Source organism: Patagioenas fasciata, chromosome 3 (assembly GCF_037038585.1).
Source record: "Patagioenas fasciata isolate bPatFas1 chromosome 3, bPatFas1.hap1, whole genome shotgun sequence".
In the NCBI taxonomy this organism is placed as follows: domain Eukaryota; kingdom Metazoa; phylum Chordata; class Aves; order Columbiformes; family Columbidae; genus Patagioenas; species Patagioenas fasciata.
The window spans coordinates 40,678,461-40,701,914 of record NC_092522.1 but is presented as its reverse complement, the minus strand read 5'-3'; the positions used below and the strand labels follow the sequence as shown (position 1 = coordinate 40,701,914).

The window sequence follows — 23,454 nt, the reverse complement described above, 5'->3', positions numbered from 1 at the left end:
TGTATCACTTGCTTTAGTAGCCTTGTTTAGTTGATTTTTAATCTAACCCTTCTTCTGGGTTTCAGCTATTTCATCTGATATAAGCTTATTCACTTGCTGGCTAGAGTCAAATTTTGAGTTGGGGACTGGACTGTCTGGACAGTATGTCAGGGGTAGGCAAGAGTCCTAGAATTATAATATGTTGTCTTGGTTATGGAAAGAAACTTGAAAACCATGTCAGTTTCCTTCTGGTGAAAGATAATGATGTAGCTGGTCTCTCAGCTGGTGTGTAGGTAAGTGGTGATAGAGAACATCTGCTGTGGGCTGTGCCAGGCAATCATAGCCTTTAACTTGGAGTGGTGCCCATCATTGTTCCTTCCAGTAGGTTCCTTCACTGAAAACAGCATCTACCCCTTTGCCTGGGAAGGGCCTAGAAGCCAAGCTTTCTAGTGAAAGGTTCTCAGTTCTGATGCACTCAAGCCTGAACGTACTGACTCGTCATTCTGCAAAGCCTATCTTTCTTTTGGGTGATGAGGCTGTGTTGTGATGGTGTCACATCCTGCCCTCAGGTATGAGTCAGGGGGAGAAGTGACTCAGGTTCGTGGGTCTCCTTTGGTTGGAAAACAGTACATGCAGTACTTCAGGTCTGTAAACAAAAGGCTTTTGTTTTGCAGCTTGGCCCAAATGGTATATGATCTGGTGGCAGAAGGTAGGTTCAAATTAGTAAACATTAAAAGTTTGTGGCATATGCAGGGCTGTAAATCTTATGTACTTATAAAAGGGAAAGCAAAAAAGATAGAAGTATGGGAAAGAAAGAAAAGAGAGATAAAGATTTCACCATCCTTATGTCTGATGGAGTTCACAGTCTCAGATCCAGCAACGTGTGGCGTCCTCTGGTGTCTCGTTCAGCTCGTGTGGTGAGATATGGTGGGCAGAGTGGTCCTCAGGATGGTAGGTGGGCGCCGCCAGTGCTTGCGCAAGGTCGGCCTTTATAGCCCTCTGGGTTGCCCGCTTGTCGCTTTGATCTTTTGTGGAGGTGTTATTGTGAAAGAGAGAAAAGTCTTGGGGGGAAAGACTGTGAAAGATCAACAAGTCTCCGGCCATGTTGAAGGGTCTCAGCTTTTCCCTTTGTGCCATGCTGGGTGTATCAGAAGGTGGAGCTGTGTGCCCTCCGGCATGTCCCCCACCTCCTGTATTGCCAGCTGGCCTGGGCTATGGCTCGTTAGCTTGTTGATATGCAAATCGCAATTCACCCTATACTGACTGTATCATCTCCTGTGGCTGGATGAAATAGTTTTGCCACAATGTGTCAGCCATTATCCATAATCAGTACATGACAAAGGGTAAGAGAATCCCTGTAGGTTTGGGACTATTTTCTGGTTCAGATATCAGAATTTTTAAAACTTGAAATGGACCTCCAAGTTATACCTGGATATCAAGTCACTCCAGAAATGATAAAAATTTTGTCATCCAGTAAAAAATTAAATCTCAGAACAAAACTGATCTTGAATAATGATGAGTGAATTTAGTGTTCTTATTCTCTTGGGGGCACAGCAGTGTTAATTTTAAGCCTAAAAAGAAACTCTGATTGTCATACAGGAAATCTACCTGTTCTAACACTAAGATATTACAATTTCCTCTCAAGATGTCTACGATTCTGCAGGTAGCTGTGTGTGCTAAGAGGGTTTTATAGGGCACATTTAATGATGGAGAAGTGCTAAATACCTTCCTTGCAGAGAGTTTACCAGTGAAGAACTAGAACCAATGTTTTCATGTTTTAAGTGCTTTGTCCTAGCTGGTGAAATGAAGTCTCTTGTTTCCTTGCTCATGTTGTTTCGATCAAGACTTAACTCAAGACTTCTTGCCTTTTTGTTTGAATGTGTTGATCAGTGATGGCTCTCTGGATTAGCTGGTCGGTGTTTAGTCCTAACAATAATGGTTGAAGAAACTGTATGACCTGGAGGAACTACTTAACTGACTTTTGTTGCTGCATTTTGTTTTTTTCTTCTTAATAATCTGCAAAAGATGGATAGGAGCCTCTTTTTTGCGCTGAATGCTGATTTGAACAGAGCTCGTATTTTTGCTGTTCATTTTCCAACCCATCTTTGTGTTTGGATTTTATGTTAACTTCATGTAATAAGTATTAATTTCAATTTTCTGTAGCATTGCATGCAAATTTATGAATGCAAGTATATATTTATTGGAAAACAAGGCTGAATACACTGGGATGAAAAGCTCAGAAAGAAGATAAAGTGTTTGGATTTTCTTGATCAGGAGTGTTTAGAGAATGCCCCAGTTCTTTTTTTCAAAACTGTGGAAAGCGAATTCTGATCCTCCACGTGTTTCTATGGCTTGATGATAGTTAGGGGACTGACCAAGGAAAACAATCCAGATTTTCCTACTGACTGCATTTTTGGCCTTCAGGAATATTCCATTGCCCAGGTCAAGCAGGCTGGGGGTACAGAAAGTCTTTTGAGTGGAATGGCAGCGTTGCTGTTAAAATGTCAGTTCATTTTTGGCTGTAGATAAATCATTGACTGCTCCCAGGAATGTTTCTCCTTCTGCCTGTGTTGCCCTCACGGGAAAACTAATCATGCAAAGTAAGCCCCATATAAATCATACTGCTTATCTGCGTATTTTGTAGTCTGGGCTTGGAAGATTCCTAAACTAGCATGGAGGTCTCTCAAAACACCCTTACAGCTTCTTCCTTCCCTATTTCAACATGAAAAAACATCTCCACAGTATTATGTGCATTCATCTCTTTGCAATTTGAGGGTTTAAAATGGTCCTTGAGATAAATTTGGAAAAGAAATATGCAGAACCTCTGTCACTTTCAGTTCCAGAAGAAGTTGATATGTCTGCTAGTGATATCATGGAAATAGTTGAGTGGAGAGCTACCTCCTGCTACGTGCATCTGTCATTGGTGCGTGGAGGGAACAGCCATATCAGCCTGATCTAAACCTCATTGTCACCAGAACCACTGAGCTTTTGCCTAAAATTGAATTATTTCTTCCTGTAAATGCATATCTGAGTTTGCGATAGACTGAGCCCTTGAAGGCTTCACTTTGCATTTGGTGCGGTGAGTGATGCTCCTGTGAACATTCTGGATATGGAAGCACAATGTGGTGCTGGAGTTTCCTGTTACCCTGGACAGCATCAGAGCCCGCTGTGCTGCATCAGAGCCCGCTGTGCTGCATCAGAGCCCGCTGTGCTGCATCAGAGCCAGCTGTGAAGCACAAGCACTTGGTACTGACGGAGGGTCTTGCAGAACCACTGCACTTTACATTAGTGGCAGCTTCAGTAGGACAGGGCCATTCCATCCTTAAGATTTCTACAGAGCATATCAGCCATGAAAGACATGCAGAAAGGTCTTTTTTTCCTCTTTCTGTAGACATTGCTTTTCCAGTGCCTCTTTACATTTTTGATTGTGCGCAAGCCGGCACCCAGTGGCATCTGGCGGACGAGGCAGAGAAGGGTGGATCACGTCACCCATGAAGCAGACTGCTTGCCTGGCTTTCAAAATGTGAAGCAAGCAGCAGCCTTTCTCAGGAAATCACAGCTCTTGCACAACCAGGACTTTGTCACGGTTGCACACCAGCTGGTGCCTGGCAGCATCTAGTGGCCGAGACCAAGCCAGGTGTGTCACATTGCCCATGAAGCAGAGTGCTTGCCTGGCTTTCAAAACTGTGAAGCAAGCAGCAGCGCTTCATAGATGGAAGAGCTCAGGAGTAGATGGATGGACTTCGGAAGGTGAGATCAGATACTCAGTGTTACCAACACTGATGACATACTGACTCAGGAAACAAAACAGCAGGACTAGCTGGAAGGTCTTCATTGTGTCCTTCTGGCCTGTGTTTCCTGGGCAGGGCTGAGTGCCACAGTGACCAACCTGCCCTGCCTTTGCCTGTGTTCCCTCCAGGTGGCCCTTCCTGACCAGTCGCTTGTGTGTGCTCCTTCTACAGCTCCTCTTCCCTGTCTGCCTGAGGCTATCTTTTGGTAACCCTCGCTCCATGCCTCAGTAAGAGGAACATGATGGGACCGCTATCCTATCCTCCTGCTCCAAACCAAAGTTTTTCTTTTCCTCCTTTTCCCCTAAGCCTGGTGGCTCTTCATTTGTGTTACCAGCTGTAAGCCCATAAGCCCTTTCTCCCTTTTAAATACCCCATGGGACATAAGAAGTTTAAGACTAATTTCTTTGAAGAGGGAAAAATCATGACGGAGCTAGGTGTTGGGGAAATGGTGTCTGAGTAAGCAAAGAAGCATCTCAGAAACGGAGCAAGGATGTTTTGGGGGTTGCTGACAAAACTGAGGTCAATCAAGGAGTGGCAGGGCTGGCTGTGGTGGGCTGTGAGCACAGAGAAGCACTGTCAGAGCCAGAGGCGGCTGGTGGGCAGAAACACAGTCTGGCTGCTGCAAGCTATGGAGTGCTGAGCCCAGCAGAAGGGAAAGGGTTGTGAGGAGGAGCAGGTCTGGGTGAAAGAGAGGAGGTTGTCCATGTGTGACTCAGAGAGTAAGAAAGAGTGTACTGGGAGACTGGAAGTCCCCTTTTGTCTGTTTTGGTTGATCTGTTTGTGGAGGCTGTCATGGTTTAGTCCTCAGTTAGCTGGGTATTGAGGGACTCTGTGGTTTTTCTGCCTGCTCTGCCATCATGTGCTAAGGGAAAACAAGGCTGGGCTGTGTCTGTATCTGTGAGACACAGTCCTGCTGTGGTCTATAATGGCTTCTAATCATCCTTGCACAGATTTCACAGTTCAGAGAAGATGCACCTTCCTAGTGTATACCTGTCCTTTAGGTTTAACAATCTAGCTGAATGCCTGTTCTACTGAGGTCTTGGACAGCACAGGTTAAGTTAGCAGGAGGTAGGTGATACCTACTCTGCTGTGAATTGGACTTGAACCCCCATAGAACCTGGTATCTGCAGGGTGGAAAAGTCTCTGCCCTCACACTCGGAAATTGGAGTATGCACAATCTGGCATCAAAGGCAGGACTGACACAAGTAACCTTGGTGCTTGTGAATTGTTCCTGGTGGTGTCTAAGGGCTTGCATTATGAAAGACTGGGAACCTGTCTGCTTGCAGGATGTGTAGGAGTCCTGCAAAGTTTGCTAAACAATATTGTGAATCCATCAGTGTGTCGCTTCATGCCTTCTTCAACAGGTGGATGCCATCCACATTAGTGTGGAGAGTGTCTTGCTAGAGGAGCCTGTGGGTGACTAGGTGAAAAGTCTCCTGGGGTCCATTCTGCCCCAGGGCCTGTTCCAAGGATGCAGCACAGCTCGCTGCAGGACATGGCAGCCTTATGTAGGATACCAGCTAGTTTTCAGTCCCTGTGAAGTCTTTGGTTCTCTAAGGAGATTACAGTTCTAGAAATCTGGGTCTCAGTTGTGGCCATGTTTGCCAGGGCCTATAGAATCTCAGGTATGGTGTGTCATTCCCACATCTTGGTCAACGGTGAGATTTCAGTGCCATACCTCAACAGTTCTGGTCTCTTCTGCAAACTGTAGCTTCTCCAGAATAGTATGATCACTGTACTGTTTCAGGGGGTTCATTTTTTTTCAGGCTGGGGTCTCTTAAGCCTTCAGTTTGTCTGTATCTGTAGTGTGCAGCTCATCTGGAGCTAAAAAGCATGTTGCTGTCAGTCTGCAAGTTCTCACGTGTCCGCAGGTGCCTGGGTCTCACAGCCATGTTATAGAAAACTATTTCTCCCTCAAAAGACCAAAACAGGGGAGAAGATGTGAGAAATAGATTTTTGGAATTTAACAGCCCGTTTGTCATCCACTGGTTTATTTCTATTCCCCACACACACACACACTTTAGATTCAGTGTTAGGAACAGTGCTATTGTGTTGTGCTTGGATGCAGTCATAGCAGAGGACTCACGTTATCCAAGGCATCTGATGGCTTTTACAATGGAGGACACCAGCAGAGTTACCATCAGAAACAGGGAGATCCTTGTATTCATGTGCATTCTGGAACTGGCAGTCTGAGGTTAAGGTTAGAGCTGTGTTAGCATTGGCATCCTTCCTGGAGTTAGACCACTGAATACTGCATTGCCTCCCCATTTAAAGGGCGGACATGAGCCCCTTTTCATCTTGTCCTCATCATCTGATTAGGAGACTCATTTCTACTAGAATCACTGTAATAGCCCGTGGCTTTCCAAGACATGAAGACTGTTGTTTACAAATGACTAGATTTCCTTTTGTGGAATTTAAGAACAATAGGAGTTGGTAACCGGAGTTCTTTCTACAAGAATACTGTTTAAGGAATATTTTCTCTCTGGCAAGTGTCAGTCTGAAATACATGTGCCTGCCACAGGATGGCAGCAATCAGTCACCTTTGAAGCATCTTAAATTTCAAGTGTTGCATTTCAAAATGTCCAAGGATGAACTATTCATGCTAGGTCACTTTGTGAAGATGATATGACAAACACAGGAAAGCCTTTGTGTATTCTAATTCATAATTAATGAAAACCATGTTTTACAAAGTTTATTACAATGTGATAATGTGCTTAGCTACAAAAGCTGGCCCGGGAGATGAGCTCTGAATACCTTATTATATAGTAGTTTGTATAGGAGTTCATCCTTTGGGGGATTAAATACTGAGAGTGAGGTATGCAATCTTTTTAATGCTCTCCAGTGAGTATGTATTTAATTCTTACCAAAATCTGAGTGGTTTCCACCTTTAGGCCTGGGTTTCCCGTGCCTCAGGTAATCCAAATTTTCCATCACTGCAGTTTCATGGGGTTGCTGTAGTGTGATGCCCAGCTGTGATATACCCTTAGTTTCACAGCCCAGATCTACCATCATCGAAGGTGCCAGACCATGGGTAGGATCAAGGACCTGTTTGACAAAGCATACCTCCTTCTTATCCCTGATGTTTTAGCAAGTGTACGTAAGGAGAGGGAACAATTAAGCCATTGGCAAGATCTATATGATCTCATAGGTAACACAGATCTAGGTTATAGGCCTAATGATTTAGGAGGATAATTCTGAATTCAATGTCTTCAGTCAGAGCTCTCTACTTGCCATTCCTGCAGGGCGTGTGCAGGCACCTGAGCTGTGTACTGAGTCACAGGGATGGAGTCAAGAAAGTATCTGAAAGATTATTTCCCTTTGCTGTTCACACGGGTCAGATTTTCTTTCCTGGTTAACAGTTGGTTGCAGTCTTTATATTCATCCATTCTCTGTCTCCTGCTGGCAGCAGCTTTTCTTCCCTGAAATCCCAAACAAGGTGAAAAATCCAGCATTTCTGCAGAAAGCCATCTCGGCTGCCAAGCTGTGAACGATTTGCCTGGCTGTTTTGCTGCAGGGAGAGAAGGAACATCAGAGACCAGAGACATGACATTCTGTCTATGATTGCTACCATTTTTTGTGAGTTTGTCTCTGTCATTTGGAATAACCTGGATGTCTTTCAGTCTTGATCTTGCACCAAGTGGAACTAAACATTCAGTAGTGGTACGGTCACAGTATGAACTATACTGGCTTCTCTTTCTTGACAGGCCATTAAAGGATCAGTTCTTGTAGGCTTTTAAAGAAAACTCTTGGTAGCCTTGAGCTTTACAGCTCTCCATCTCAAGCAACACAATATGATTAAAAATGTTACAAGAATGCAAATGCATTTAATCTCTGACCTAGTAACAGAAAAGATCCCTAAAACTCACCGCAGGTGCAAAAAAGGCTCAGATCACTCAGCTGATGTGTGACCAAGTCCTGAGCTTGGCAGGATTATGTTGGGTTTGCCTGGACAGATAAAATGTCCTTTGTGGAAAGCCTTGGCACCCTAATGGTGAAAAGTGACATTCAAATTTTAGGCTTTATTTTTCCAGTTTGCATTGGGAAAGTGACCCAAGGACTGGCTGACAGGGTCTTTGTGTATCTATGAACAGTGATGGTCTCTGTTTTCCCTTCAGGAGATGCAGCCCTGGCTGACCTGCTTGAAGGATTATGAGCAAAGTGGGCAATGTGGTGCAGTGCCCAACTCCTTGGCCATGTTGTGAAGCTGCGCAGTTTTGATGTAACTTCTCACCTCTTCTGACCTCACTTGGCAGTGTGTGCTCTTGCCCAAATAAGCAGGCTGTTTACTTATACACCAAGCAAACAGCCCTGAAAAGCCGATACTGCTCCTTTTGAAGTGCTGAAGAGCTTTGCCATTCATTTGCAAGATCAGAGACACTGTATTTTTTAGGCAAGCTGCTCTGAAGTCCATACTGGACTTGTTTGTTCCTATTTCTTCACTGAAAAGTCATCTGCTCCATCCTGTCCCTCAAGTGCGGTCAGAGCTGAGCGTCTGGAAAGAGTACTGGTGTTTAAAAACTTTCCAGGGAAAGAAGAGGTGATGTTCTCTCTTCTGCAGGGCTTATGTTGTGCTGAGTCTTTTTCTCTAATAGGAATGTGTGGAAAAGCTGTTTGTAGCCTCATACGGTTCTTCAGTGGAAGCTACCGATACCTATTACGTATCCATTGTTGTCAGCATTTGGATTTGAAATTGCAGTGTTAATATCATTTTGTTAAGTAGATCAACTTGGAAATGTGAAATGATTGAAAGTTTAAAAAAAAAAAAAAGGGAATATTTTGTCTTTAGATCTGTCTTGCATCAGCGTTTGCCATGAGAAAGGCTGGCAGCCATAGCCTTTCTGTGTACCACCATGGCATCTTGAAGACTGCTGAGGGGATGGTATCTCTGTCTTCTGAGAGACTGTTGATCTCAACCTTGTGGTGAAGGCAGACAGATCCCACTATTGCCCTTTCTTAACGTCCTTTTAACAGAAGAGGTTAGGAAAGCATGTTAGTAATTCTCACTTGGCCTTATTAAAGGCTGAGAAAGCTTTTCCTGAAGTCTTTTGTCTGAAACTACTGTTCTGTTGCAGGTGGTTGGGACTGGCACATAGCTTCAAAGTTGCCAGGGAGGAGCAAGCTGATAAAGTGGTGGCACACATGCTTTTTCTTTAGGAAATGATGCTGAAAAGCAGTCATATTCAAATAAAAATCCAATGAAGTGAGAGAATCTACCTTCTGGTTCTATACGAGATCTGGGGTTTGGATGGCAAAGAAAATACTGGAGAATTTCAGCTACATGAGATCTTTACAGCAGAGATTGTAAGGAGAATCAGCCTTTCCCTACACACAAAAGGCTCAGGAAGAGAGAGTGAGGCAGGCAGTGGTGATGGGTGAGATATGAGCTGAAGTGCTACAACAGACACAGACATCTGCCTCTATCCCCTCATCACACCAACTTTGTCACCCTTATTGTATGGCAAATGTGCATGGCTGCGTGCAGGCTTTATCTGTCACAGAGTCATAGAACAGTTTGGGTTGGAAGGGACCTTCAAAGCTCATCTAGTCCAACCCCCCTGCAATGAGGAGGAACATCTTCAACTAGATCAGGTTGGCTAGAGCCCCATCCAGCCTGACTTTGTATCGTAAATTCAAGAGGCATGAGCTGTTCATTGGAGATGCGGGACTGAATCATGGCTGATGGGGGTGTTGGGGCTCAGGTTTTAGAAAGTCAGTGACGCAGCAGTGCTGCCTCTCCTCCTCAGACTCTGATGTGCACTGATTGCATTTTATCTCTAGGGTAACCTATGAGGTATCTATAGTGCTTCCAAAATATTCTTAGGCAGAGGCTGGAAAGCCAAAACCCTAGCGTTTGACAGAGCTTTCTGGCATTACAAAATATAGAGATTGTGCCATTTTTTACTTCCTTTTGCCTGTCTTCTTGCAAATAAGCATGAGTCTTTGGTAAACAGAAGTTTAATGGGGTCAAAGTTTCTTATGTGAAATCTCACTGCTTACATGGATATGCAACGCTTTCCTCTCTAATAGAGAGAATATACTTTAATGTGATTATAAAATATTCTATATACAGTATACTGGCAGGAAGCTGTCTGCTGTCAGATGCCAAACTAAATTCTGAGCCAGAATGAAGAACCTGCACAAAATGCTTGTGTTCCATGACATAACAATGTTTCTGTTAAAACCGTTCATGCGAGGAAATAATGTCTGTGATACAACTCAAGTTCTTTACTACGTGGCCTAGATATGTGGGATTTATACACAATTCCTTTGGCAGTCACACCAGTAGGTACCTAGTAGTAATCCAAACCTTAGTTTGCTTTTCCAGAAATTGCACTCTTGATTTATTCCCCAAGTTTGGAAGAGAAACTGAAGTGGCTTGTCCAAAAATAGTTGTCCAACTAACTTTCCAGAATGTGGACATTAATCTTATACCCATATAACCTGTTCAACAAGGGACCTTTACCCTCATGTAGGTAACAGTACAATGTTTGGGTCTTTTAAAATATATTTTTGATGTATGGAAAAGAATTAGTGTGTTATAGGAAGTCCAGAAAGGGTAAGAGCGGAAGAAACCAGCATGTCTAGGATTCCTCTGCCACAACAGTCTCCTAGACTGGTCATTGTTATGAGACACTTCCATTATCTTCTCCCACACCTTCTGGAATGCTGGTATTACATAGGAGCCTATGGTGTATAGTTTATAATAGCAACCAGCACCTGGAAACAATTAAGTGGATTCAGCTGACAGAAGCATAATACCAAGTTAAGATTACTTGCGTTTTCAGTTATTTCCTCCTACTGCATTGTATTGTCTTAATCCAGGATTAAATTCTAATTGTGGCTAAATCTTTGGAGAGCTCATCGATTTGAATGGAAGTTTTAGGAAGCCAACATATCTGAGGTTTGAATGGGAAGTTGTAGGATATGAATCTCACTGCCTTGTAACTTCTGGACATTTCGTAGAGGGCAAGCACAAATTACATAAAATGAATGAAGAGAGAATCCTTGCAAGCTCTCAGACATGATGGCAAAAGCAATAGGGTGAAAGCACAGTGCCTTGGGTTTTGCTCCCATTTATGCTGCCTGCACACAATCTCATCTGAACACACTAAGACAAAAATCTGTGTTGTTTTGCTGGTGTGAATGTTAGAAATGAGCATATAAAGCAAAAGCTTCATCAAAAAGAAAAGCCACGCTTTTTTCCAAGTGGTCAGAATCAACCTGTGCGTAACTTGATACAAGACAAGAACAGATGGAGTTTAGCAGGAGGTTTGCTTTGTTCTATAATTTTTATATGAAAGAACAAAATTTCACTCAAGTCAATGCTGCTCTATCCGGCTACTGCCTGATCTGTGTAACCTGTATCCCCACAGCTATTGATATTGCTAGTTGTCTGCCACAGTGCACTATTAAGGCATGTCAGGCTTGCTTTGCCTCAAATTGCCTTGGCCTGCCTAGAACTTCGTTTTAGCTGGCTTAGCTATGACAGCATTTTTTTTAATTATCGGGTGACTATATCCTGATTTGTTTTACTTGTGTCTTTTTTAATTTGTTGGGGTTTTGGTTTTGGTATTTGTTTGTTTGTTAGTTTTTAATCATGGGATATAATCACAATTTTTGTACAGCCTGGAGTAGCAAATTTTTATTCTGTGTAGAATGAAATATTTGTGACACCGTCTTAATGTTGCAATGTGGGAGAATAAAGGCCTGGCCTGGCAGCAGAGGGCTTGGTTGTGGCAACCCGAGCTGGAGGGGAGAGGAGTGTGGTTGTGGGGGGATAAAAGAAGAGGCCACAGAATGTCAGTTCAAGGCTATGAACAGCTCTGCAGCAAACAGCTAAATGTAAATCTGTGAGCAGGGCCAAACCGACTTATAGGTAGCAGAGAACGCAGATACGAAGTATGCAAGACGCATAAGATACTTTTTATATAGGATATTCGGACATAATGTGGAGTTGCAGACCAAATAAAAAGAGTGATGTGTAAAGCATGAAAGAAAATGTACAAAAATAGCCCCAAGTGGACCTTTTCAAGAGAAGGAAAGAAATCAGCAGCTCCAACATCGTGTTTCTCCTGGCACCTTCTACCACCACCATCATACTCCTACCAGCAAAAACCTAGGAAAACTGATGACTCCCTGTAACCATTCCCTCTCCTGACTGAAGCCAACAACCCGAGGACTTCAAAAGAAAGAGCGGAAGGGTAAATATGACACCAGGGAGAAGGGTAGATGCTGGGAAGTATGTGTTTTATTGAATTATTACTGAGACTTTTTTCCCATGTTAGTATTCTTTTTTTTTTTTTTTGGGTCATAAAAATCTCAAAATGTATTTCATTTATGTTTCCCCTCCTTTCTTTTTTCCTGTACGGTTCCCAAATTTGCTGAATTTGTAATATCTTTCTTAGTCCCTAGAATGCAACTTTTAAATGCCTCCTGACATTTAAATCCTGCTGATATGTGAAATACTGGGGGTTCTGTTCTGCCTTTTTTACAGAAAGTGACTTCTTCAGGTGAGCTTAAGTCACAGCTCACTCAGTGCACCTGCCTCACAAAGAAAAAAAAAGTTCATTCACAATAAATCGTAATAAAATGTCATTTACTATTAGCAACCAGCAAGCACACTCCATACTGAATATATCTGACTGTGAGGGGTAGCTTGGGTTTTTATACTGTTTGTAAGAGGTGGCATCTTCTTCAGTTTTCATGTTTCGCAATATTTGCACTGTCCATAAATTCTGCCTGAGATTTCAGGCATATGGTAAGATGCAAACCCATATTTGGGGAAAAATTATACTGCAGCTAAGCTCCCCTGTGAATTGAAGCACTGAAGTGCTACTGCAACACGGCCACTTAAAGTGCCCCAGTGACAGGACACCAAGTCAGCCACTGCTCTGAAGTAGGTTTGTCTAAACATGCTTCCCTAACAAGCTCACCAAGGATGACTGCAAGGCTTTTAAAGCCAAAAAGCCAAGTTATCCTAGAGTAGAAACTATGGTAGAATTTTTTAAATACAAAAAATTCAGTCCAACTCATAAAGACAGGTTGGAAATGAAAGTGATCAAATCTCAAACTCCCCCGTGCCACAGAAAGGCTCGTGCCTTCCAGCCAAATTTCCACTCTTCCTCAGTGGTTGCTGAAAGTTCCTGGTCCCCTCTCTTCTTTAGGAAACTCTTTCTGTCATCTCAGAAGCAGGACTTCCTGCTCTCCACTGTGATCTCTCATGAACTGATTTAGCTGCCCAAAGGGTTTTAGTTTTCTTTAGCATCACCTAACCTGCTCAGCGCACAGCAGGGAGTTCAGATAATACAAAGCTTCAGCCACCTAATCTGCACAAGGCAGTTTTCCCTTCTCCGGAATCATCTTTCAACATGGAAGTAGCATATATTTAAAGCTGCAAAATAGTACGTTTTCGTATTGGCATCAGTTTAAACTCAGTGGTCCCTCAGAAATTTTTCATTTCGAACTGTATATTGCAGCAATAGGCACTAACCAAGCATTTTTTCTGACAGGTAATTTTATAGATCTGTCGCAAGCCACAGAAAACAATTCCACAGAGAAACATTAGCTCTCAAGATTGATAAGAATGAGAGTGAAGTATGAAGCAGAGTAAACTAAACTCCATTAAAGTCATGGCAGAAAAATGGATTTTACAATATATTAATTATATGATGTAATAATTTTCTTAACTGAATTCGGCAAGTAACCTAATACAGGACCTGAAATGTGGTTTAGACAGCCATGGAATGCATCAAATGCATTTGTTTTCATGTAAAAATGTCATAGCAAGGTAGCAGTCTAGGGTTAAACAGGCATGTTTTGAAACATAAATGGGCAAGAATGTTTCATATTATGATCACTCATCAACCGAAATATTTCAGATGTGTTTTTCTGCTATAAAATTGGAGGTTGTTATTTTACCACCAGGTGAACCTCAGCTACAAAAGAGCAGATTCAGGTCTTCATTCTTATGGGGGAGCTATTCCAAGTGGCATGCAGCTAGCACAGTCATTTCCATTCAGCCATTGACATGTCTTAAGCATTACTGACCTGGTCTGTTTATAGGAGTTTTTTCTTTTAATTCAGTGGGTGTTAGAAAAGATACTGTGTAAATCTTTCAACAAACGTATTTTCTGGGAAGCAGTGAACAAATACTTGATTTGATTTTGGAAATATCATCTGTTAGTGATATGAAATGCGTTTTCTGTGTACCTCAATGAAATCCACAGGCATAACTGAGCATTACATGATTATTCTTTGCAAGGCTAAGTGATGTCTTGTTGGATACTAACAGCTTTTTCATTTTATGATGAATAGTCTAATGAGAAATGTGAAGTAGAAATGAAAATAATTTCTTTTTAAAAAATCTATATTAAGATGTTCCTACCAATACGGCATTGTATTTGCCTTGAAATCCCCCTGATTAATATTTCTGTAAAATTTCACAAACCGTTATGCCTTCCAGAGACAAAACTGTATTTTTATTCCACAGGAAAAAAAAAAAAAATCTGCTTATGTTTTTTTTCAACCCATGTCTTCTGCATACTTTTCCTTTTGCCTCCTCCCTGTTTTATCCCTTTCTTTATTCCATATGTAACAGGTATCATGCAAAAATAGTGCCAAGATAACTGAGACTCACTTTCTGACAAAATCATTCCTTTGTCAACTGCCAAATTCTTAATACTCCTCAGGGTAAACAGGTGCTTGTTAGAAACATACATTGTATGTTTTCTGTCATACATAAATTTTAATTCTTAGGATTTTTCTGTTATGAGGTAGTGGAAACAGTCTGTAAACTGAACTCTGATGTAACTAGCCTGAATATCTCAGGCCAGTTAATGCTGCTGTGATACTTCCCTTATTGTGCTGGTATACATGTCACTTTGAAAGCATTTAGAGAGATGGTTAAGGATTAAAAGGCTGTTGCACAATTTTATCAGCCCAAATAGGGGCTACCTGCTGGCTTATATCCGCTCTAAATTGGCTTTGCCTGCCATCTCAGAGACCATTGATTGGTTTGCAGTGTCCATAAAATGGGTTTTATTAACAGGTTGTATCATAACCTGACCATTTCATCACTCGCTTTAGTCAGGTACCCTGAGGTTTTAATGGTTTCAGAGGGTTTCTTCCTTCATTAACCTTCCAGTAACAGCTGCGTTAAACCCTGAAGTGCAGCCGTGAGTATTAATTTCTCATATTCTCTTATACAAAGCATAGAAATTTCAGCTTCTGTTAAACTTGAAAATGTGGCTTACTGATGGTCTTAAAACCCAAATTCTACTTCTACCTGCAGCAGCAAGGTCATCAAATTGCATCTGGCAGGTGGCGTGCAGGACTGACCCCGATCTGCTCATTGTGTGGCTTCTTCCTCCAAGGTCTGTGGAGAGCAGTTCAGGGGACAACTGAAATGTCCGGCTCCAGTGGGCACTGCTGGGCATGGACAGGACTTGCTCCTCCAGCTCCCAGACCCATGCCTCAGATGCACAATGAGTACGTGCCTGCTCCTCCCGCACTTGGCCGGGGCGGGGGAAAGGTCATCTGCTGAAAGCCCTCATGGCCAATCTGCAGTACCACCACAGCGTCTCTTCCTGCAGCTGACAGCAGATGGGTCACAGGACTCTGCAGGCAGGTCACAGCAGCGATGAACGCATGTTTGAGAAGTTCGGGCAAGCAGAGGGAGCTATAGCAGGAGCCATGGCACCCACCTCCCAAGGCACATTTGCATTGCTTGTGTCCCTTCTGTGGAGCCAGCCTGTAGCTTCTATTTATTTAGGAGTGTGGCACTTTAGGGTCCTTTCACAGACTCGTAGGATTGTTTTGGTTGCAAAAGACCTTTAAAATAATTGAGTCCAACCGTTAAACGAGCACTGCTAAGTCTGCCTCTAAACCACGTCCTTAACAACTTCATCTACCCATATTTTAAACCTCTTCAGGGATGGTGACTCAACCACTTTCCTGGGCAGCCTGTTCCAATGCCTGACAACCCCTTCTGTGAAGAAGCTTTCCCTAATATCCAGTCTAAACCTCCCCTGTCCAAATCATTTTTTTTCCACGTGCCTCCCCACAGTCATAGTTATGCCAAACACAGTTATTTCTCCATACCACCACAGCATTTTAGTTTCATCCTTTTTATAGAACTGCCTGCAGCATATACTGTTCTAATCTTTTCAAAGCACTTTGCAAAGATAGTAGGGGCATTCAGGATTAATCTCTGTGAGGTGAGTAGATTGGTCACCACCGAAGCACTGAGAGACATGAAACGAGGCAACTGTAATCTGCAGAGGGAGCATTCCTCTCCTTTGGAAGTACAGGGACCTGTGGTCGCATAAACAAGCCTCAGGAGTTTGCAAAGCCTCTGGCTTTTATTGAAGGATGCCACCAGAGGGAGTAAGGAGAAAACGGCAAACAGGCCAAGATATTAGTCAATCAGTGTAGTGTGTGAAAACCAGGGATTAAAAATAATAATAATAATAATCAAAAGGGATCCTTGACCACGAAGAACAATTCAATGTGATCATTTTTTTCCTCCTTGATGTCAAGACTTTTCTTTTTGTCATCTCACTGTTATTGAAATGTGCAAAGCTTGGCAGAAGACTTTCTCATTGAAATGCAAAATTGAATTGAAGTGTCTACGGAGCTGCAATATTTACATGAAACTAAAAGAAACTTGCAGTTCCATCCTCAATTTAATTTGAACTAAAACTCTACTGGTCTTCAGTTGTCACAGGGGAGTGATTTAGGTGTGGGAGGGTAGAATGCATCTGCCTCATCAGCAAAGACAAAAAAAACATAAGTATTGTCATTTTAGCAACATATCAATGTGCGCAATGTTTGTGGGTGTGTTTGTGAGCCTGCAGGTTATGTGGTATCACCCTATTTTAAAAGAAGTTGTCTTTTTGTCAGATACAGGCTCTTCATTCAAGATTTGTGCACGTAACAGTAATGAGGTTAGGAGGAAATCTGCTGTCTTGGGCTGTCGACAGATTCACAGGCTGTATTAATAGAGAGGATTAGCAAAGAAGAACAGGTCAGGAGGCTGCAAAGCTCCTGTCCCTTGAGATTTCCTTGTTTAAATCATTAGTCTCATTGCAGAGCTCCCGTGAATACAGGGAGCAGAAACTGAGGAAAGGCCTTGAAACCAATTTATTTCGCTGGGACATAGTGAGGAAAGGAGAATTTCTGGGTTATAAACTCCACTGAAAATGTCTGTCCAGTTTTCTCCACAGGCACCCTGGAGGAACAACAACATCAGTTTCCTGAGCAGAGAGGCAGCTGTAACAGAGCAAGGAGAGACTATCATAGGTTTCTACCTACTGGCTTTAGGTATGTACTCAGCTTGGGTGAGAAAGGAAACTCCTAAGCAGAGCTTGGCATAAAGTTCTAAGTAGTTCATACGGGTTTCATCCCTAATGGAACAGGATGTTAGAAAATGCGACTTTTTTTCTTCAGCTATTACAAGATCAGAGGAGCTACAGCTTTCTTTTGTTAAAAAGAAATTAATAAACAATGCAGAAATCTTGTGGAAGAAAACAGTCAAGCTTTTTACAACTTTTAAGTAACGTTTGCAGAAGTTAATATGTGGGAAGATAAAAAAATACTTTATCAGAAGTGCATGATACATCCTTGTCTTCTCGTGTCTCAGTAGCACTGAACTAATGTTCTGTAATTTCCAGAGTTTTGACTGCTGACTGTCAGTTGGCATCCTACAATTAGCTCCTGCAGAGGCAGAAAATATGGTTCTGTAGTTTTAGACTTTTAAAAACTATCTGTATTGCTCTTGGTTTAACTGTTTAATGCACAGAGAAATAAACTTCTTCAAACAGGATTTATGAAAGACCTAAGTACTAGGATATTATCCTGTGTTAGCAGTCCCAATATTTTGTGTTTATTTTGGTTCTGCTGTAAGATAGCTATTCTAAGTGTATAATAAGGATTTGAAAATGCACTCAATATGAACTGACTTTGATCCCAGCTCAGTTTTGTTTTGTTTGTTTAAATATTGTCTATTTGGGGCAGATTCATTGCAAGATCTAAGGAAACATTATGAAATTTCAAAGAATGCAGGCTTGCTAGGTAATAAAAATTTTCAACCATAAAACCTCACAGGAAAATACAAAAAAAAATAATTTTTATCCAATCGGTTCTTCTAAACAGCATATTTTTTTTCTGATTTTAAATGGTTGATTTAAACAGTTTTTGTTGTTGTTTTTTCTTTTTCTAAGCTCATCACATATTGCAAGTAGCTCACTTAGCCCTCAGCTTATGCTTGAGAAAGGTCTATGGAAGTTGCAACGTAAAGGGCTAATTATTTTCATATGTTTATATGAGACTTTCTTTTTTTCCTATAAGAACTAAAGAGGAAAAAGTTGTGTTTTGAATAAAAACAGAGATTCTAGTAGAAAAATTTATGGTTTCTATTCTAGGAGGTTTAATTAGAAGAGTGGCCATAAGATAAATCAGAGTTGTTCAAGTCTATCCCCAATCTGTTCGCATCTGCGTATCCCTTCATGAATGGCTGAGAAATAGCTGCACCATCAGCTAATGGGCTAATCAGTTGCACTTGAGACTAGAAAGAACATCTTGGGTCAGCGAGGCCAGTCCCCTGCTTGACAATATATAATCTCATTTACAAAGCTATCATGCTCCCTTATATAACTGGCTGGGGTTTTTTGGTGTTGCTACCACTCTTCCAATTGACAGCCTGTTCCTGATTTTGTTTCTCTGTTGGGTAGGAGCCTTTTCCTAAATTCTTAGCTAAAGTGATCACACCAACTTTATACTCTCTGTGTCACTCCTTTTAACTGAAATATTATTTTATTTTTTTTGCCTGCAATTAACATCCTATGGCCAATCTGTGTTCCTGAGGGAAAAATCATACCCTGTGATTAATCTTTGTATTCCTATATCAAGCAAGAGAGGTTGGTTTTTTGTTATTGTTCAGTTGATTTGGGGAGATTTTTTATTATAATTTATTTATCTGCTGTCATGATATCCTTCCACTTGTCACCCCAGCGTGTCATCCTGGCAGCCTTTTACACGGTCTTTTCCAGCCTGGACTCTTCTTATTTTTCTTTTTAAACTTACAGCCAGGACTGAATCCAAGCAAGGTCTTGACATCACCATTCACATTAGCATTTATTCTTCCCCAGCTTCACTGATCCTTTCTAGTGTTGTCTGTGTATCACCCTGGTAATTCAAACTTCTTCCACCAATTGACCAACAGAGGTGTTTTCCTCTGCTGCTTCCTAAAGGTCAGCCCACATCTTCTAGCAAATACTTTTTAAAGTACTTAGGTGCCTGAGATTTGAAGTCATATGTCTGTTGGGTTTTGATTGCTCCAGATCCTTCTGCCAACCTTACAGGTGCTTGTCACGTCATTTGCGGCTATCCCTGACACTCGAGTTGTATTTCTTGCTAAGTATATATAACCAGCAACAGCACTACACCAAGTTAACATAGTGTGGATCTAGTTAAAATGTGATGGAGGTAGGTAAACCTTTCTGCATTAAGAATGTTTGAAAAAAAATCTTCTATTAATACATAAATCAGAAAAGTCCCCGTCTTTTTCTTCTTGAAGGTCTACTGCCTCACTTCTGCAAGCACCAACCATGACAATTTACAGCTTTTATTTTATGTGCACAAATAACTCAGATTATCTGGGGAGCAGTGATGTGGCAGAGCAAAATACTCTGTTACGCAGACACCCTGTTGCCCTTCTGGCAGCAGAGGTCAAAGGAAAAGATGCGATGCCAATCCCATGGCAGTGAGCCATCACAGCGTGCTTAGAGGGACCACGTGCAGGTGACAGCGGCCCCTATGTTACCCTTCCTTAGGTCAGCTGTGTCAGCATCCCTGTTCTGAATGCAGCGCTCTGTTTCCATCCTTCCCTTCCATGAGCTCAGACTGTCTTTGACAGACAGGTGGGAGTTTGCCCTGTTGCTAGCATTACATCTGACCTCCTTTTGCCTATGCCAGAAGTCGTATAGTACTGTGGAAAATCATTGTATAGTTTATATTATTACATGCAAATTAAAAGTACTATCCACAGCTGCTAGCTAAATCAAACTTAGATCTGGGGGTGGGGGTGAGAAACGTAAACATTTTTTTCTTCATAATTATGAATTGGAATTCTTTAGGAAATTTTTGTTTTCTGCATTTATATACAATTTTTTCTGCGCTCATTTTCCATAGTTTCACAGCTAACTGGGACGGTTAAGAGTGAACGCTTGGCATGAAAGGAAATTTTAAGTTAGTAAGAGATAATATATGTTAGAGAACAAATTCTGACTTTTTGTGAGTGCTTATATCAGAAAGGCATGATGAGAGCATTACCAATCCCATCAGAAAACTGGAACAGACCACAAGACCCAACCATGCATTTAAATGGCACATATTTCCAAACAATAATGGTAAACTGTTATCTGACAAGGGACAAAGTGACTCTTATTTTGGGGACATTGTTTCACAGAAGGTGGGAAATGAAGCAAACTATTGACAAAACATTTATCCACAAAATGATCGTATTTATTGAACAAACAACCTCTCCATGCTTTGTCAAGTCTAAAACATGATGACTCTTCTCCTTCCTGCCAAAACTGGCAATGTGCCATAGACAGGGCAATGCGTAAATATATTTAGCAGCAAAGACTACGATCAGAGCAGGGTCACTTCACAGTTGCAATACTTAATAACAGCATGGCAAATTCTCTAGATTTTATCATTTTCTTAAATAAAATTGTCTAGTCTGAAAATTTTTACAGCTAACCTCTTTAGACATTTATGCTAATGTATGGGTAGTAGAATTGGTAACTGACTTCATTCATGCCTGCTCTATATCTAGATGCTCAATCTAATCTCTATGCTAGAGATAATATTATTTTCTGAGGGAAAAGCATATCTTGTCTTGTGGCACTGAGCCTTCACCCTTCGCTCTTGTTTCTTGAATTCTTCCGCTTAAGGCTCCCTGTACATTTTAAACTGCAGATGGGTGAGTTGTAGCACCCATTTTTCTAATTCATTCTTGTCAGATTTTACAAGTAAAGACCATGCAACAATGTCTAATGAGAACAAGTCTAAGTACAAAGCATAATAACCTATTTTAGCTGGGCATGGATGCAATCATCTATTGGAAATGTAGATTACCAGCTTGGAGCTATCAGTTCCCTTGTACCAAATTTAATTCTGCAACAACATAAATTCAGTGTTAGCAACTGAATTGCATGCAGCCTCAGGTGCTTATTGCTTGTTCAAAGACCACCTCAGGTACATGAGAGAAAAATAGGTTATGTCTGGATGCTCAGACTTGAGTGATTCGGCAGAAATTATTGTAAAATTGTTGTGTTCCCTCTTAGCTATTCCTGGCGTTAATCTCACTGTCCTCAGTTGCTTTCAGCAGACAGATTTTCAATATCCTTAGTCACACTTGCTGGCTACTTCTTCAGTGCTTTCTTTCCACGGGCTGGTGAACAGCATGCTGATACAGGACTTTGTGGATAAGGTTTTGGATCCTGACTACCACCAGCTTGCTTGGCAGCCTTCCTGTGCCTCCACCAAGAAATCGCAGATAACAGCACCAGCCTCCTTTGTGGAGCACTTTTTACACCTGTGACTACAACGCTCTATTAGGTATTATTCCAGGGGAACGATTACTACTGAACTATATAAGGGCAATACAACATTTTAATATTGCTGTCCATCCTATTCCTCCTACCTCCCAATGTTTGCAAATGTGGTACCAAGTACTTTTCTATGGGTGTCTGAGGAGTAAAGATGACTCATTAGCTGTTCAATATTTAGCATTTATCAACTCTTACTTAACCTATTCTACTCTGATACTGCCAGTCTCACAACAGCTGTTCTCAGTCCTGCTCTTTGCTAATGAACTTCAGTAACTGCGTGTTATCTGTGTGTATTGCCACTCCAGAAGGGCCAACAGATCTCGTTGATGAGCAGCCCATATCAGACAGCCTTACAGCTTTATGGGGCAAATGTGGTGATTCCTCTCTGAACCTTATGTTTGGTGTAACTGCTCAGTGTCTTCCTGTCTGCTGTTTTTTTCTCAGTCACATTTTGATCTCAGTTGGAACCTGTCCTTTCTCATCTTAGAGTGCTGGGGTTGGATTTTGGGTTTGGTTTTAGTTTTTTTCATATACTCTTGTGAGTGAATATTGCTGGCTGTTTGCAAAAAAGGAAACTAATTACCTCAGTTATTTCTTTTCTATCCTCTGTTTTATTGAGATGCCATCTGGTGACACCAAGGCCTTATAGCACTTCAAAGTTCAGAGGATTCTTCCTGGGCTCTTGATCTACCTGTGATCTATTCTGAGGCACATGCCACCTGCAAACAGGTTGAGGGGATCCCCGCCTGCACTGGGAGTGTCAGAGCTATTGCTGTGCTTCCTCCGTAGTGTGTGCAACCTTTTCCCCTGTTGTGCTCTTAGGGTTTGGGGGCTAGGGGGAGAGAGGTTGTTAGGTTTGAGGTGTTCTTTTAATTCGGGGTGGCTCGTTGTGGGGCTTGGTTTTGCTTGTGGTTTTGATTGTTTGTTTGGTGTTTTGTTTCTTTGGGGTTTTTCTTATTGAAAAAAAAGAAAAAAATCAGTCAGTCAACATAGTCAGCAGCCCCCGGTCAGCATATCTATCTGATGGTGCAGAGATCCAGTGTCCCATAGTCACTGCTCTAGTTGACAGCACTTCTATCCACAAAAACCACTGGTTTTGTTACTCCATGGTTTACTAAAAATTTAGTTCCGCCAGGTTTTTTTGTCACAGTATTGATACGGTCTGCTGCCCTAACAGATCAGCCATTTTAGGGACTAGATGTGCCAGTGCAGGTTTTTCACTTGTTTTGGTTAAAAGGATTGTGCCTACCTGTAGAAGTCATATTCTCTGTAACCTTATCACCCTCAATGCTTCCCTCATCCCCACCCTCTGTGTGACTGTAGTTTCAAAAAATGATCACAAATGCGAAGTCTTTGTCACCTCCATCTAAAAGTTGTATTGTTATTTTACATGATGTTTTGCTCAATTTCTTCTTTAAGATACTTAAAACGAAAACTACCTTACCCTCCAGGCTAGAGGAACTTGCTTTGCGTATTCGCAGGGAGTTCACATTTCTGACACTTTAAGGTTAGCCCTCCTAGCCATTACATGGCATTGACAAAATTTTGCTATATACAAAGGAGGTGCCATTTTATTTTGTCTGCCATTTTACCACTATGTATTTATATTGACAGAGAAAATACTTCCATGCCTGCTGCCTTGAAATCTCTCTTACCTTACAGAAGGTAAAGCTGACATACACAAACACAACTACCATGTTTGCATTGCAGACTGTCCTGGTGCATGACCAAAGCTGCCTTCCTCCAGTGCCCTGCTGTGCATATTTATAATACCCAGACTCAGACAGAAGTCAGAAACAATTCCTGACTTACACTACATGCAGCTGTTGGAAAAGAGACTCGATTAAGAAACATTGTCACCTAGTGGCCAGAATAAGATATATTTATTATTGTTGATCTTATCCTTATAACAAGACATATATAAGATATGCTGTATCTCAGCGTATCGTTGCATCAGTGACTTATGGTTAATACGATACGCAGACATGTCAGCTCTTCCCAGTTCAAAAGCTCTTTAGTAAACCATGTGCGCTTGCTAAGCAGGCCAGAGCAGCAACAGTTTGGCAATT

General features: G+C 41.7%; 1 protein-coding gene and 1 long non-coding RNA gene across 3 annotated transcripts in view; one reads left to right on the top strand and one right to left on the bottom strand.

The window, feature by feature from the left end:
• The window catches only part of LOC139827554 (uncharacterized), a 125,450-nt gene that overhangs the window by 11,802 nt on the left and 90,194 nt on the right, over nt 1–23,454 (bottom strand). The window contains exon 6 of one of the 2 annotated variants that reach the window (XR_011738292.1): nt 7,140–7,278. The exons of the other annotated variant lie outside the window; for it this stretch is intronic. This is a non-coding gene — a long non-coding RNA (uncharacterized lncRNA). Of the gene's footprint in view, nt 1–7,139; nt 7,279–23,454 lie in introns of those variants that run through there. 2 annotated transcript variants of the gene reach the window in all.
• LOC136100669 (visual pigment-like receptor peropsin) overlaps nt 16,878–23,454 on the top strand; it is a 31,159-nt gene continuing 24,582 nt past the window's right edge. The window contains exon 1 of the mRNA XM_065836013.2: nt 16,878–17,090. Coding sequence (XP_065692085.1) covers nt 16,970–17,090 — 121 coding nt within the window. The 5' untranslated portion in view covers nt 16,878–16,969. The remainder of the gene's footprint in view (nt 17,091–23,454) is intronic.